Source organism: Numenius arquata, chromosome 6, assembly GCF_964106895.1.
Source record: "Numenius arquata chromosome 6, bNumArq3.hap1.1, whole genome shotgun sequence".
NCBI lineage: Eukaryota > Metazoa > Chordata > Aves > Charadriiformes > Scolopacidae > Numenius > Numenius arquata.
The window spans coordinates 1969362-1983811 of NC_133581.1; the positions used below are offsets into that span (position 1 = coordinate 1969362).

Here is a 14450-nt window from a genome sequence, read left to right on the forward strand (position 1 = left end):
CAAGACATCAGGAAATGATGGAAAAATTCTGGAAAACTCAGCCAATTTATTTTTTTGTTGTTGTTTTTACCATTTACAAAAACCACTCAAGTCCCAACAGGGGCCGTGGCACCGGGACGGACCTTCCCGATGCACAACCGGGATGCACCACCGTCGGCTTTCCACCCATTCCCGGCATCCGCAGGAGTCCTGGTCCCCCGGGGGGTGGGACAGTGGCTGAGCCGTCCCAGTCGGCAACGGGGGCTAGCGGGGAGCGGAGGGAGGAGAGCCGGGGGGGGGGGCGGGGGGTGGCCCAGAGCCCGAGGGGGCCCGTCACCCACGGAAGTGGGCAAACTCCTTGCGCAGCCAGAGCGAGTCCTGGTAGAAAAGGGGGTCCCCCAGGTGCACGGCGGTTCTCTTGTAGAAGTAGCAGTAGAGCACGGCGGCTGCGGGAGGGAAGGGGTGAGGAGAGGGGGGGAGGGCACCCACTTTAGCCCCCAAAGGCTCCCCAAAAAGAGAGGGGAACCCCTTACCCCCCCCCCCCCCCCCCCCCCCCCCCGGCCCAAGATCCTGGGGATGGTGAGTCCTTACCCAGCCGCTGGAAAACAAAAAGGGTCTGCAGGCCTTCGGTCCACACGAAGCGGCTGGAGTCCCTCCACCGCAGGTTCTGAGGCGGATGGACGGACAGACGGATGGACGGATGGACAGACAGTGATAAAAAAAATGTTAAGTTTGGGGGCTGTTCACGGGCCAGGGGCAACGGTGCCGGCTGGGGGAGTAGCCCCCCCAAAGGTTAAGCAGCTCAGGGGATTGAGCCAGCGAGCCCGGGACCTATTCTGGCTTCAGAACTTCAGATCCTCCTAAATCCCCCTCAAATCCCCAGCCCGGATGGCGTGGGCAGCCACCAGCATGCTGGCCCGCTCGGGCAACCTGGTGGCTACCAGCCCAGCTCAAAGCGTTTCCCCCGTCCCTGGGTTAGCGAGGTGGGGATGGACCTTTGGCCAGAGGCCGGAGGTTGCCCAGGGGCTGGGCAGGGCGTGGGGGCTGCTCCTTTGGGGCTGGGGCAGGAGACAGGAGGGATTTAGGGAGAAAAGGGGAAGATAATTCCTGGAGAGAGCCAGGACCCCCGACAGCCCTTGGTGCTGCTCGATGGCAGCGTGGAGGGGACTGTCCCCAAGCTCTGAGCGCTGGCATTTGCTGGGGATTAATTCCAGGTAAACCAGGAGCTGCTGTCATGGCCTTCAGCGGGGATTACCCCAGGGCGGGCTCCTGTGCCAGCACAGAGCTGGCCTTTCCCTGGGGAAAGAGGATTTTCCAGCATGTCACGGAATCACAGAATGATACGGGATTGGAAGGGATCTCTGGAGATCATCTCCTCCAACCCCCTGCCAGAGCAGGTCCACCCAGAGCAGGTCCCACAGGAACGTGTCCGGGTGGGTTTGGAATGTCTCCTGAGAAGGAGACTCCACCACCTCTCTGGGCAGCCTCTGCCAGGGCTCTGCCACCCTCAAAGGGAAGAAGTTCCTCCTCATGTTGAGATGGAACTTCTTATGTTCCAGTTTGTGCCCGTTCCCTCTTGTCCTGTCCCTGGGCACCACTGGAAAAAGACTGGCCCCATCCTCCTGACACCCACCCTTGAAGTATTTATAGGCGTTGATCAGATCCCCCCTCAGTCTTCTCTTCTCCAGACTAAAAAGCCCCAAGTTCCTCAGCCTTTCCTCATCAGAGAGATGTTCTAGTCCCTTGATCATCTTTGTAGCCCTCTGCTGCACCCTCTCCAGCAGTTCCCTGTCCTTCTGGAACTGGGGAGCCCAGAACTGGTCCCAGTGGTCCAGATGGGGCCTCCCCAGGGCAGAGCAGAGGGGGAGGATGACCTCCCTCCACCTGCTGGTCACAGTCTTCTTGATGCCCCCCAGGATGCCATTTGCCTTCTTGGCCACCAGGGTACACTGCTGGCTCATAGGCATCCTGTTGTCCACCAGGACTCCCAGGTCTTTCTCCTCAGAGGGAAGGACCCAGGATGGGGCAGCTCCCTTCCAGCCTGATGTCTATGTTGGGGTCGTACAGGGGGACGCCAAACTGTCCCTGCAGTGGTAGATCGTGGCCTTCCTCTCACGGGAAAGGGACTGAAGGGAGCAGGGGGTTGTGGCCAGCAAAGGAGGAGAACCGTTGCCCGTGCCACCTGCCCTGGGGAGAAGCCGACAGCCCTGAGCCCACCTGAACCTACCATAACCCAGACATGAAAGGAGATGCTGAGCGCCAGGTAGGCCGCCGAGAGCAGGATGGTCCCCTTGAACTTGTGGAAGAGAAGATTGACCAGCCCGGCTTGGAAAACGAAGGTGTTGAAGAACATGAGGAAGATGATGATGACATTGAAGAGAATCGCGATGTCCTGGATGCTGTAGGAGGAGAGAGAGAGACGTGGTGAGAAGCCAAGCCCTCCTGCCCCCATCGCGCCGCCTGCGACGCCCACCCGGTGCTCACATGAAGAGGACGAGCTGGACGGCAGGGGCCGTGCGGAGCAGCTCCGAGAAGGAGTTGACGAAGAGGTCATAGAAAAGCAGGATGAACTGCAGGAACAGCACCAGGCTGTAGTTGCTGGTTTGAAGCATCTTCCTTCTCGCGGGGTTGGAGCCCTCAGCCCCGGCATCCCCAGAGGCAGAACCGGCTCATGGTCCGGAGCTGTGAGGGGCTCAGCGTCGGCTCTCCCTAAAGCCGGGACCTGGAGGGGGAGCAGAGGTTTCATTTCACAGAATCCCAGAATGATACGGGGTTGGAAGGGACCTCTGGAGATCATCTCCTCCAACCCCCTGCCAGAGCAGGTCCACCCAGAGCAGGTCCCACAGGAACGTGTCCAGGTGGGGTTTGAATGTCTCCAGAGACGGAGACTCCACCACCTCTCTGGGCAGCCTCTGCCAGGGCTCTGCCACCCACAAAGTAAAGAAGTTCCTCCTCATGTTGAGATGGAACTTCTTATGGTCAAGTTTGTGCCCGTTACCTCTTGTCCTGTCCCTGGGCACCACTGGAAAAAACCGGCCCCATCCTCCTGACACCCACCCTTTAAGTATTTATAGGCCTTGATCAGATCCCCCCTCAGTCTTCTCTTCTCCAGACTAAAAAGACCCAAGTCCCTCAGCCTTTCCTCATCAGAGAGATGTTCTAGTCCCTTGATCATCTTTGTAGCCCTCTGCTGCACCCTCTCCAGCAGTTCCCTGTCCTTCTGGAACTGGGGAGCCCAGAACTGGTCCCAGTGGTCCAGATGGGGCCTCCCCAGGGCAGAGCAGAGGGGCAGGATGACCTCCCTCCACCTGCTGGTCACACTCTTCCTGATGCCCCCCAGGATGCCATTGGCCTTCTTGGCCACAAGGGCACATTGCTGGCTTACGGGCATCCTGTTTGACAGGGTGGGACGCACCCTCCTGCACCTTTTTCTGCCAGAAAACCCAAAGCAAGATCAAACCAACAGCAGCTCCTGCTGTTTTTAGCACCCCGATGCAGAGCCGTGCTCTGCCCCTGGGCTGTCACGAATAAGCTGTCTCCCCTCTGTCTTCTCACCACGCAGCACCCTCAGGTCCGGTATCTCCCTCCCACCCTCCAGCCTCAGAGCCACCCTGATCTCAGGGAAGAGATGGGAAGAAACACAGGGCCGAGGGAGACGTGCGAGCCCCGGGGAGCAGCGTCCAGGCAGGTTACTCACACCTCTTGCGCTGGACAAACCCTAAACCTGCCAACGGGGCTCCACGGGCAGTGCTGAGCAGGCCACGCTATGGGGACAGGTTTGGGCACGCCGTGTCCCAGCATCGCTCTCCTTCGCCCCACCCCAGGACTGTGCAACCCCGCCTGGGGCAGCGGGTCAGCGAGAGGGGACGAGGACACAGCGAGGGAGCGGGGCTGGCCGGGGACGAGCGAGGAGGCACAGCCCTCCTGCCCACTTCTCCCAACGCTGACAGCCATCCCGGGGTCCGCACGGCCTGGGGACAGCAGCACAGCGGGAGGTGACACAGAAGGAGGTAAGGTGGTGCTTGGGGAGGGGTCCAAGAAAACGGGGGATCCCCTGTGTCCTGCTGAGGCCTTCCTTCTCTGAAAGGGAGCCGCAAGGCTGGACATGGCAGAGGGGGGGCAGCTCCCTGCACCCTCAGGTCCCATGCCACCCCCCCTCCACACAGCCACCATGCAGATGTCCTCCCCCTGCGTGGCCCCCGGGCCCTCTCCATGCGGCCCCGGGTCCCTTCTTTGCCTCTCCATGCGGCCCCGGGTCCCCTCTTGCCTCCCCATGCAGCCCCCGACCACCCCCTTCCCCTCCACCCCAGTCCCTGAGGAGGCCGCAGCGCCGCCCGGGCTTCCCCAGCTCGTATCCCGTCCACCCTCCAGGCCTCTGTGTCCCCGTCCCGCCCCTCCGGTTCAATCCGGGGTGCCGGGGGTTGTGGGTGACGGTGGTCCCCGCCGCCTCCCACCCTCCGCCCGCCGGGAGCAGCTCCAGGGCTGACCTGCGGCCGCCATCTTCCGTCTCCATGGCAACGGCGCGGCCACCGAGGCGGGGGCGGAAGTGCGCGACTGGAGGAACGCCACCGGGGCCGCTCTGGCCGCCGCGTCTCGTTGGTGGCCGGCCCGGGAGGGGTTTGGGCGGGAGCCACCACCGAGGCGAGCGGCCAGAGCGGCGCCGGCCAACATGGAGGCGCCCGACGAGGCCGAGGGGGCGGCGGGGCCCAGCGGGCGGCGGGCGGGGCTGAGGTACGGCCCCGGGACCAGGCCGGGCCCCGCGTCCCCGGGGCTGGGAGAGCCGTGGGGCCGGCTCCTTGTTCCCGGGGCCGGCAAAGAGCCGCGGGGCCCTGTGTTCCGGGTTCGGGGGAGCTTCGGGGCCGGGCTCCGTGTCCCCAGGCCCGGGGAAGCCGTAGGGCTGGGCCCCGCGTTCCCGGTGTGGTGGTGGTGACGAGTCGTGGTGACGAGGCCCTGTGTCTGGGGGAGCTGTGGGGACCCCGGCCGTGGGGCCAGGCCCAGCAAAGCTGTGGGGCCTAGGCTTTGGGGGAGCTGTGGGGCCAGGCCCCACATCCCCAGGCCCAGGGGAACCTTGGGGCCCAGGCTTTGGGGTAGCTGTGGGGCCAAGCGCCATATCCCCAAGCCCAGGGGAACCTTTGGCTTATGTTTGGGGGAGCCGTGGGGTCAGGCTCCACATCTACAGGCCCAGGGGAACTTTGAGGCTCAGCCTTTGGGGAAGCTGTGGGGCCAGGTCCCACGTTCTCAGCCCCAGGGGAACTTTGGGGCCCAGGCTTTGGGGGAGCCATGGGGCCAGGCCCAGGGGAGACGTGGGGCCGCTCGGCACCGTGGTGAGCATTGCAAGGCCTCGGAGCGAGTGGGCGGCTGAGCTCGTGATCCCCACGCGGCGCCGGGGCCGTGTCCCACCCACCTCCTGCCGCACCATCCCGTGGGGCAGCCGATCTGGGGCGGACAGGGCCATCCCCCGCCCTGGGAGGAGATATAAATATCTATTTCTGGGGGCAGATGCAAATCACCAGGCAAATGAGCGCAGCCATGCTCCTGCCAGTCACCTGCTCGAGCCCCGTGGGCTGAGAGCAGGGCAGTGCTGGTCCCACTGCCCACTCCAGTCAGGGTTGTGGGGCTGTTACCGGGGGGTCCCCCCAGCCCTCGTGGAGCAGGTGGGGTGAGGGCTGACCCAGAGTGGGCAGGAGGGAAAAGGGGTGCGGGGGCTGCCGGGTTTGGGGGGGGTACGGGAATGCCTCCTCGCACCTAGCTGGGAGGAGCCCGGTGTTGTGGGTGCAGCTGGAGGGGTACAAGGTGCTGGGGGGGGCGCATCAAGAGGGAGTGGAGGTGCCAATGGGGAGCTGGGGTGCAGGTTTGGGGGTGCTGGGGGGGACGGAGAGAGTGTAAGTGTGTGTGAGAGGGAGGGGATCAGATCAGTGGGTTCTTAGGGACGATCTAAGGGGGGTGCAGGGTTACAGGAGACACCTGGACCCCCTGTGAGGGCCCTGGCTGCTGTCCCCCTGGGCACGGCACTGGGGTGCAGCATGCCAGGGTGACACCATGGGGTGCTGCCCAGGGACCTGGCTCTGAAGGGGCTGGTTTCACCCCAGCTTGGGGACGGCTCCGGTCCTGGCGTCCTTCCCAGGTCAGGGACCAGCTGGGCCAGGGCCACTTCTCCTCGGGGTGCCTGGTTCCCCTTTCAGTCTGGCTCCTCCCTGGGGGGTGTCCGCACGCAGGCGAGAGCCGGTGCCGGCAGAAAACCCCCGGCGGAGGCTGAGCGGACACCTCTCTCTTCCCCAGGCACCGCCATCCCATCGCAGAGATGCTGGATCTGCCTTTCCTACCCTTCTGCGCCTTCCTGGGCGGCCTGGGCTTCGTCTGCGTGGCCTTCGTCAGCGCCTGGTGCCAGCACTGGCGCGGTGGCTTCGCCTTGGACGGCAGCGCCAAGATGTTCAACTGGCACCCGGTGCTGATGGTGACGGGCATGGTGGTGCTCTACGGCGCAGGTGAGCGGGGCGTTACGGGGCGGCGCGACGCGGCCATCGCACGGCTCCTGCCTGACCTTCTCGCCCAACAGCGGCCCTGGTGTATCGCCTACCCCCCACCTGGAGGGGACCCAAGTTGCCCTGGAAGGTGCTGCACGGCGCCCTGGCCCTGGCAGCCTTTATCCTGGCCGTGCTGGGGTTGGTGGCCGTTTTTCGCTTCCACAACGACCACGGGACGCCCAACATGTATTCGCTGCACAGTTGGGTGGGGCTGGCCACTGTGCTGCTCTTCTCCTGCCAGGTGGGTGCTGCTCTGGCCCCTTGTGCCCGTCACCCTCTCACCTTCCCTCACCCCATCCTCTCGTGCCCGTCCCCCTCTCACCTTCCCTCACCCCGTCACCCTCTCACCTCCCTCACCCCGTCCCTGTCACCCTTTCGCCTTCCCTTGCCCCATTCCCTTGTGCCTGTCACCCTCTCACCTTCCCTCACCCCGTCACCCTCACGCCGTCACCCTCTCGCCTTCCCTCACGCCGTCACCCTCTCGCCTTCCCTCACGCCGTCACCCTCTCGCCTTCCCTCACCCTGTCACCCTCTCGCCTTCCCTCGCCCCGTCCCTGTCACCCTCTCGCCTTCCCTCGCCCTGTCCCCTCGTGCCTGTCACCCTCTCGCCTTCCCTTGCCCCGTCCCCCTCTCACTGTCACCCTCTCACCTTCCCTCACCCCATCACCCTCTCACCGTCACCCTCTCGCCTTCCCTCACCCCGTCCCTGTCACCCTCTCGCCTTCACTTGCCCCGTCCCCTCGTGCCTGTCACCCTCTCACCTTCCCTCACCCTGTCCCTGTCACCCTCTCGCCTTCCCTTGCCCTGTTCCCTCGTGCCTGTCACCCTCTCACCTTCCCTCACCCTGTCCCTGTCACCCTCTCACCTTCCCTTGCCCTGTTCCCTCGTGCCTGTCACCCTCTCACCTTCCCTCACCCTGTTCCCTCGTGCCTGTCACCGTCTCACCTTCCCTCACCCTGTCCCTGTCACCTCTCACCTTCCCTCGCCCTGTTCCCTCGTGCCTGTCACCCTCTCACCTTCCCTCACCCTGTCCCCTTGTGCCTGTCACCCTCCGATCTTCTGTCCCTGCAGTGGGTGGCCGGCTTCAGCGCCTTCCTGCTGCCCTGGGCTCCTGCCTGGCTCCGTGCCCTCTACAAACCCGTCCACGTCTTCTTCGGCTCCACCATCCTCATGCTCTCCGTGGCCTCCTGCGTGTCGGGCATCAACGAGAAGCTCTTCTTCAGCCTGTGAGCATCGCGGCCAGCGTGGGGAGAGCCTTTTGCAGGGAGGGGGGGGCTTGGAGGGGTCGGGTGGGGGGAGGAAATTGGGCTTTTCGTTGCCTCTCAGAGCCAGAAGTGGCCTCGAGTGAAACCGAGCGCGGGGCGGAGAAGGGAAGTGAGCCATTTCTCCCCTCAGGTGTGTGGTTAATCTGCACGACTTCGCGCTGCAGGGCGGGTTGCGTGACCTTAGGGGAAGGGCTGGGGACATCCAGGAAAGCTCTTGTCCCCTCTATCTCCCAAGGAAGAACGGGACGATGGAGTACAAGCTCCTGCCCGCCGAGGCCGTCTTCGCCAACACGCTGGGGCTCCTCATCCTGCTTTTTGGGGTGCTGGTGCTGGGCGCCCTGGCCAGGCCGAGCTGGAAGCGCCCCGACGCCGACTCCCCGGACTCTCGCCAGGTACCGGCACCTCTGTGGGGAGATGCTGGGTCACGGGGTGGCTTTGGGGACCTGAGCTGGGGGACCTGACTGGCACCGCAGCCCCGTCCGTGGGGTGGGGAGGGCCGGGGGGGTGCAGGCACCGGGCTCAGCCCTGCTCTCCCCGCAGCCCCTGCTCACCGCCGAGCGCTGACGCCTGCCGAGGCCCTCCCTGCCCTCCCGGGACTGCCAGCCCTGAGCTCTCTCTCCCCGTGGGTCCCCTGCCTGCTCTGCCCTCGGCCTGTCACCTCACTGGGGACTCCGGCTGCCTGCACCCCACGCTCCAAGCGAGAGGAACGGCAGAGAAATGCTGCGGTGAGGACGTCTCTTTGCCTCTTTCCTGGCCTCCTGCCTGCCGGAGGATGAAGGCAGCCGCGGCCGTGATGCTCCTGCCTGCATCCTCGGGCCTCTGCCTGCCAGTTCCTGCCGGGTCCAGCTGGCCCCTTGTTCCTCGATCCGTGCCAAACTGGTGGCCCTCAAGCCCTCCCCGGACCATGCGGTGCCATCGCTCAAGGCAGCGGCCGGAGCTGTGGGAACCTGGTCGGGTCAGAAGCCAGCGGAGGAGGACCCCTGTGCCTGGCAGCGGTGACAGAGGGGACGCTGGCGCTGTGCCTTGCCCTTCGTCGGGTTGTCTGTGCCTCTCCCTTCGCCCCGCGGGTGCGGGGATCAGCCCAGCGGCCTCCTGGGGCCCTCGTGGACACGTAATAAACCGCTGGCTTCTGCAGCGCTCCTGCACCCACCTCCTTGGGGACAAAGGGTACAACCAGGAGCTGGGGCAGGAGAGGTGGGTGCCCAGGGAGCAAATCCTGGTGGTGGCCGAACCCGGCCATGCTGCCCAAGGACCTTGTCCTCTCTGAGGACCTGGCTTGTCCTTGTCCCTGGGCAACCTGGGCTCACGCCAGCGAGTGCCCCTGCTCACCCCAGCTGGGGGTCACCCTGTTCAGCGGGGCAGGCTCTTCCCCATCCCCCAGTTCTTCTTTGTCCCCTTCCCAGAGCCTCCTCCAGGCCCCGTGCGTGGGGCCATGTGAGCCCTGTGGTTTCCCCTCCCAGCAGCCGATGGGGAGGGCTGGTGGCCGGCCCAGAAGCTTCCTTCCTCACCAGCCCAGTCACGCTCACGCTGGAGCACAGGACCAGCTGGATGGGTTTCAAATGGAAAGAGGGGAGATTGAAACGAGATCTGGGGAAGAACTTCTTTGCTGTGAGGGTGGTGAGAGCCTGGCCCAGGTTGCCCAGAGAAGCTGTGGCTGCCCCATCCCTGGAGGGGTTCAAGGCCAGGTTGAAGGGGGCTTTGAGCAACCTGCTCTGGTGGGAGGTGTCCCCCCCATCATGGAACTGGATGATCTTTCAGGTCCCTTCCCACCAAAACCATTCTCTGAGCTCTGCTCCTGTCCCCCTTGGCATGGGGACACGTCCTGGAGGAGCTGGCCACATCCCCACCATCCCCAGACCCCACCATCCCGTCCCTCTCATGGTGATGGATGCTCTGGGCCACCTTGGGGGGTCCACAAAAGGTTTATTGGGGGTATGTGGGGGATGGTACCGAGCCCCCTGTCACCTCTGGAACCGTCAGCTCCGCAGCCCCTCCAGCACGGCCCGTAGCACGGCTGCCACCGCCACCGCCCCGGGGTCGGGCTGCAGGAGCTGGGCAGAGCTGATGTAGCTGGCTCTGCCCGCCCCGGCCACCATGTGCCTGGTGGCCTCCGCCGCGGCCTCCGCGCTCTGCCGGGGAAAAACGGGGTACGCTGGGCCACCTGGCGTGTCGCCGGGCCAGCCGGCGTGTCACCGGGCCAGCCCATTGTGGCAATTCCCACCCCATCCCTTGCCAGCCCAGCTTCAGGTTGCCCACTCCGGGCTCCCCTTGCCCCGTTACCTGCACGGCGGTGGCCAGCACCGACAGCAGGTTGGCACCAGGGCTACGTAGGGATTGCAGAGCCTGTGCCGCAGCGTAGAGCGAGTCCAACTGGGAGAAACGGGGAAGGGGGCTGAGAGCCAGTGCCGTGGCTGGGCTGGTAGCCCCCACCCTGTGGCTTGTGGGGAGCGAGGTGGCTTTGCCCCACGCGCCCCGGGATGCCAGCACTCACCATCGTCCTGTCCCCCGGCGCAGCTCCTCCGTACCTGCGTGGGGTGCAGGAGGTTGTGAGGGTCTTGCAGAGGGATTTGGGGGTCCCGGTGAGAATCTGGGGGTCCCGTAGCCCACGGCAACTCACCTCTGCATGGCTTCGATGCCGGCATCCATGGCATCAGCCCACTTTGGGAGATCGTTGCCATTGAGCAGGGGCCGGGCGGCCGCCGTCAGGAAGAGCCCGTAGAGCTGCCAGGATACCATCCCCGTCACCGCCCACGGTGGTGGCACAGCCAGAGTTCCCCCCCGGGGTGACAAGCCAGACCCACGGCCCCCGCCTTCTCTCGCCCCACACTCACCACGCCGGAGGAGCCCCCCATCTTCTCCAGCAGAAGGTCGGCCAGGGTGGAGAGGAGCTGGGCCGGAGCTGCCGGGGGGGGCCAGGTGCGGACCCACTCCTGGATGGCTGCGGGGATGAGAATGAGCTGGGGGGGGCTTCCCTCACTGACCCCTGGGGACCCCCATCTCCCCTGGGGGCAGCTGGGGACCCCTAAGTGCCCCAGGGGCACCTGAGGATCCCTGTCCACAGGGACAAGAAGGGACTGTCCCCCCCACTCCCATGCCTTGGGGCAGAGACAGTTCAGGGCCGTGGCTCCCAGGGTGTGGGGATGGACAGATGGGGGTGTCGTCCCCCCCCCCCAAGAAAGGGACAGATTGGGGGGGGACCCTGTACCCCAGGGAGGGGCAGATGGGGGGCAGATTCTGCTCCACAGATGGAGAGAACAGCTCAGGGTCGTCCCCTCCTCCCCAAGAAGGGACATCCCAGGAGAGCCCCCACTCCTGGGAGGTGATGGCTGGGGGACCCTGTCCCCAAAAGTGCCCCTCACCCCCCCCTCCCGTCACTCCCCAAGGTGACAGCACCCACCTCGGGCAGCCCGGGCGTGCGTGTGGCCGCAGTCCCCGTCCCCTGCCGCACGGTCCAGCTCGTTGAGCTGATCTTCCATGGCCAGGAGGGTGCTGCACACCCCTTCCAGGACCTTCTGCGCCTGCGCCCGCGCCGCACCAGGACCTGCGGGGAGGACACGTCACTCCTGCCGGGGAAACTGAGGCAGGGGGAGGTGACAGCTCCTGAGGGACTCGAGCCCCCCCCACTCCCCGGGGCTGCCCTTACCCGTGCTGGTCCCATGCTGCGTGGTCCATTGTCCCTCCTTCGGCGCTGGCACCTCCTGTCTCCGGCTCGTCGCAGGCGCCGCGGCCACCTTGGGCCAAGCCATGGCCGTGGTGTCGGCGTCTGGAGCGGCAGGAGGTGAAAGAGGCGAGTTCCGACTCTGCTGGATCCTCACCCAGCACCTTGGGGACATCCCCCCCCCTCCCCAAACCCCGTTCCCATCCCGTGCCACGTCCGTGTCCCCGCCACCACCACCACTCACCGATCAGCCTCACCAGCTCCTCGTCCACCAGCATGAGGGTGAGGGACACCCCAGCCATCTCCAGCGCCGTCATGAAGGAGCCCACCAAAGCCCGGGTGACGCGGACGCCTCGGCTCTCTGCGGGCACAGGGAGCAGGGGGGGGCGGTCCGTGAATGAAAGTATGGGGGGGTCAGAGGTCCCCAGGAGCAGAAGAGCCAGGGAATAGTGTCCCAAGGTCCCCCCCCCTTGCACTCACCCAAGCGACGTATGGCCGCGCCGGCAACGATGCCCAGCTCCAGGCAGGACAAGCCACCCAGGTTGTTCACCACCAGCACCACGAAGGCTCCTGCAGGGTGGGGGGCAGAATGAGACCCCCACCCAGGTGCTCTTGTGGGGGGGGCACAAAGGGTCAGGGGGGCTCACCGGCGCTCAGGGGCAGACGGGAGGCATTGGAAGGGTCCGTCATGTGCGCCAGCATCGTCTCCACCGCCTCGTCCGCCGGCAGCACCTGGGGGGGGCACAAGGGGGGACCGTGAGGGCAGATCGGGGGGGGCTGGGGAGCAGAACTGGGAGGGGACAGACAGCGGGGTCCTGCTCACCTTCATCCTGCGCACACCCGCCTCGCCGTGGATCCCTGCGGAGATGGAGGGGCATCACGTCATGCTGAGGGGCACCTCCCGCACCGGGCCATGTCTGCCCCACGGGGGGACGGGGGACACGCAGAGAGGGTGGGGGGATACGAGGGGGGGAGGGGGGTGGCTCCTCACCCAGGCCCAGCTCCATCTCATCATCAGCCAAGTGGAAGGTGGGCTTGGACCCCGGGACGCTGCAGGGGGACAGGCTGAGCCCCAGGGTACCTGTGTGGAGAGGGAAGATGGGGTTAAACCTGGGGGGTTTGGGGCTGATGGGGGGGCTCTGATTTGCCCCAGGGCTGTGAACTACCAAGAGGACTGGGGGGGGACAGGGGACAAGGCACAGTATCCTCAGGGGGTCCCCAAAGGGCAGCAAGGGGTCCTGTGCGCGTACCCATGGCTTTGGTGGCCGCCGACACCTTCTCAACGATCTCATCCAAGCCGGCCCCCGCCTCGGCCAGGGCCCCCGCCACCTGCAAAGGACAGACATGGGTGAGGGACCGTCGTGCCCCGTCCCCCCCTACCCAGAGGAGATGGGGTGGGGCGGGGGGGGGCATCCCTGGGCGCCAGCGACACCCTACAGACCTTGTGTACAAGGATGGTGCCGCAGAGCCCGCGGCGCCCGGCTTTCTTGGGGGCGGCGAAGGCGCTGTCGTCCCCCACCACCACCATCCGCACGTCGGCCCCCTCCACCCGGGCCCGTTCCAGCGCCAGCCCGAAGTTGAGCCGGTCCCCGGTGTAGTTTTTCACGATCAGGAGGGTCCCGGCTGTGGCGGGGAAAGAGGGGGACACACAGAAAGGCAGGGCAAGGGAAGCCGTGGCAAGGGGTCGAAGCCCCAACCCGTGCCCCGCCGTGTCACCCTACCTGCCCCAGCCTGTGTCACCGCCCGGATGGCCGCCAGGATGCTGCCCACGGCCGGCGAGGTGAAGACGGCACCGGCCACCACGCCGGTCAGCATGCCCTTGCCGATGTACCCTGCGGAGAGGGAGGGGGTGCTCGGGGCTGTGCTGGGGGCAACCGACCCACGGTGGTGGCTGGTGGTGGTGGGGGGCTCACCTGCATGGGCGGGCTCGTGGCCGGATCCCCCACCGGACAGCAGGGCCACCCGACCCCGGATGGCCACCAGGTCAGCCCGCAGGACCACCCGGTGTCCCTGCAGGAGCCGCAGGCCAGGGTTGCAAGCCACCAACCCGGCCAGTGCCTCATCGGCGCAGCAGGCCACCGAGTTCACCAGCTTCTTGGGGACCTGGTGACACAGAGGGGGTGGCGGTGGTGGTGGGGCACAGGAGATCCCCAGAGGGATGGAGGGGGGGTGGGGGGGAGCAGGGGGGCTCCCCGCCACCCCGGGCTCACCTCCATGTGGGCAGCGGATCCCGTGCAGCTTTTCAGCTCCGAGTCCAAACTCTGTCGGCAGGGCAAGGTCCGCCGCTGGCAGGGACTGGCCCCCGTCCCACCCCGGCGTCCCACGGGGACGAGGCGTGATGGGGGGGGGGGGAGAGTCGGGTTCAGCTTTGTCCCCAAACAGGGATAACCTCCTGGGAGGGTTGTGTATGTGTGTCAGGGGGGGGCGACACCAGGGTAGGACAAGCCCCACAGCAGGGACCCCCTCATAGTAGGGGGACACCAAGAGGGGAGCACCCCTCCTCAAGCAGGGACCCCATCCTGGCGTGGGGGGGGGGACACCAGGGTGGGAGAGCCCCCCCAATGATTATCCCCTCCAGGGTTGGGGGGGGACGGACAAGGGTGGGAGCATCCCCCCGAGTAGAGACCCCCTCCCGGGGTGGAGGGGAAAGGGGGTCACTATCCCTGGGGCACAGGGGGACATGGGTGGGTGTGCCACCCCCCCACACACAGCAGGGACCCCCTTTTTGGGGGGGGGGTTGGAGAGGGGGGCACCCCATCATGGGGGTCCTTCTCTCAGCGTGGGACCGGGTGGATGCACTCCCTCCCCAGCGGAGAGATGGGAGGGACCAGGGGGTGCACCTCCAAGTGGACACCGGCCCCCCCAAGAGGGACCCCCCCCAAACTAGGGATCCGCCGCAGCATCCCCCTTCCCCACCTGCCCTCTCGTCTGCTCCTCGGGGTCCTCCAAGCTGCCTAGAGCGGCCCCGCGCGGCCACTTCCGGTGACGTCACGGCGGCGGGCGGAAGGGGTGGTGACGGCGGCG

At 66.1% G+C, this 14450-nt stretch overlaps 3 protein-coding genes across 3 annotated transcripts; 1 reads left to right on the forward strand and 2 right to left on the reverse strand.

The window, feature by feature from the left end:
- Positions 1-28: 28 nt before the first annotated feature.
- Positions 29-4501, reverse strand: TMEM138 (transmembrane protein 138). The gene is made up of 5 exons (XM_074149241.1): positions 4467-4501; positions 2464-2701; positions 2207-2378; positions 571-646; positions 29-425 (listed from the first exon to the last, which is right to left on the reverse strand). Exons 2-5 carry the CDS (start codon positions 2589-2591, stop codon positions 313-315), a joined length of 489 nt encoding a protein of 162 aa, XP_074005342.1. The 5' UTR covers positions 2592-2701; positions 4467-4501; the 3' UTR covers positions 29-312.
- A 146-nt stretch (positions 4502-4647) lies between these two features.
- CYB561A3 (cytochrome b561 family member A3) lies at positions 4648-8901 on the forward strand. Its single transcript, XM_074149239.1, has 6 exons — positions 4648-4710; positions 6259-6464; positions 6536-6744; positions 7575-7729; positions 8004-8160; positions 8309-8901. Exons 1-6 carry the CDS (start codon positions 4649-4651, stop codon positions 8330-8332), a joined length of 813 nt encoding a protein of 270 aa, XP_074005340.1. The 5' UTR covers position 4648; the 3' UTR covers positions 8333-8901.
- A 772-nt stretch (positions 8902-9673) lies between these two features.
- Positions 9674-13526, reverse strand: TKFC (triokinase and FMN cyclase). The gene is made up of 16 exons (XM_074149223.1): positions 13340-13526; positions 13148-13258; positions 12868-13049; positions 12677-12755; positions 12418-12507; positions 12250-12284; positions 12074-12158; positions 11907-11996; positions 11671-11787; positions 11412-11531; positions 11166-11309; positions 10600-10706; positions 10386-10489; positions 10260-10293; positions 10049-10138; positions 9674-9897 (listed from the first exon to the last, which is right to left on the reverse strand). Exons 2-16 carry the CDS (start codon positions 13239-13241, stop codon positions 9745-9747), a joined length of 1524 nt encoding a protein of 507 aa, XP_074005324.1. The 5' UTR covers positions 13242-13258; positions 13340-13526; the 3' UTR covers positions 9674-9744.
- Positions 13527-14450: the final 924 nt, after the last annotated feature.

What these genes read in the sequence shown, in the direction of transcription:
- TKFC (XM_074149223.1), bottom strand. Translation starts at nt 13,241, where the DNA reads ATGCTGACCGGCGTGGTGGCCGGTGCCGTCTTCACCTCGCCGGCCGTG. An exon ending in CGGGTGTGCGCAGGATGAAG is followed by an intron (nt 12,159 to 12,249) that starts GTGAGCAGGACC and finishes TGCCCCCCCCAG; the next exon opens with GTGCTGCCGGCGGACGAGGC. An exon ending in GCAGCATGGGACCAGCACGG is followed by an intron (nt 11,310 to 11,411) that starts GTAAGGGCAGCC and finishes TCCTCCCCGCAG; the next exon opens with GTCCTGGTGCGGCGCGGGCG.
- CYB561A3 (XM_074149239.1), top strand. Translation starts at nt 4,649, where the DNA reads ATGGAGGCGCCCGACGAGGCCGAGGGGGCGGCGGGGCCCAGCGGGCGG. An exon ending in GGGCGGCGGGCGGGGCTGAG is followed by an intron (nt 4,711 to 6,258) that starts GTACGGCCCCGG and finishes TCTCTTCCCCAG; the next exon opens with GCACCGCCATCCCATCGCAG. An exon ending in TGCTGCTCTTCTCCTGCCAG is followed by an intron (nt 6,745 to 7,574) that starts GTGGGTGCTGCT and finishes CTGTCCCTGCAG; the next exon opens with TGGGTGGCCGGCTTCAGCGC.
- TMEM138 (XM_074149241.1), bottom strand. Translation starts at nt 2,591, where the DNA reads ATGCTTCAAACCAGCAACTACAGCCTGGTGCTGTTCCTGCAGTTCATC. An exon ending in GTCCAGCTCGTCCTCTTCAT is followed by an intron (nt 2,379 to 2,463) that starts GTGAGCACCGGG and finishes CTCCTCCTACAG; the next exon opens with CATCCAGGACATCGCGATTC. An exon ending in CCTTTCATGTCTGGGTTATG is followed by an intron (nt 647 to 2,206) that starts GTAGGTTCAGGT and finishes CATCCGCCTCAG; the next exon opens with AACCTGCGGTGGAGGGACTC.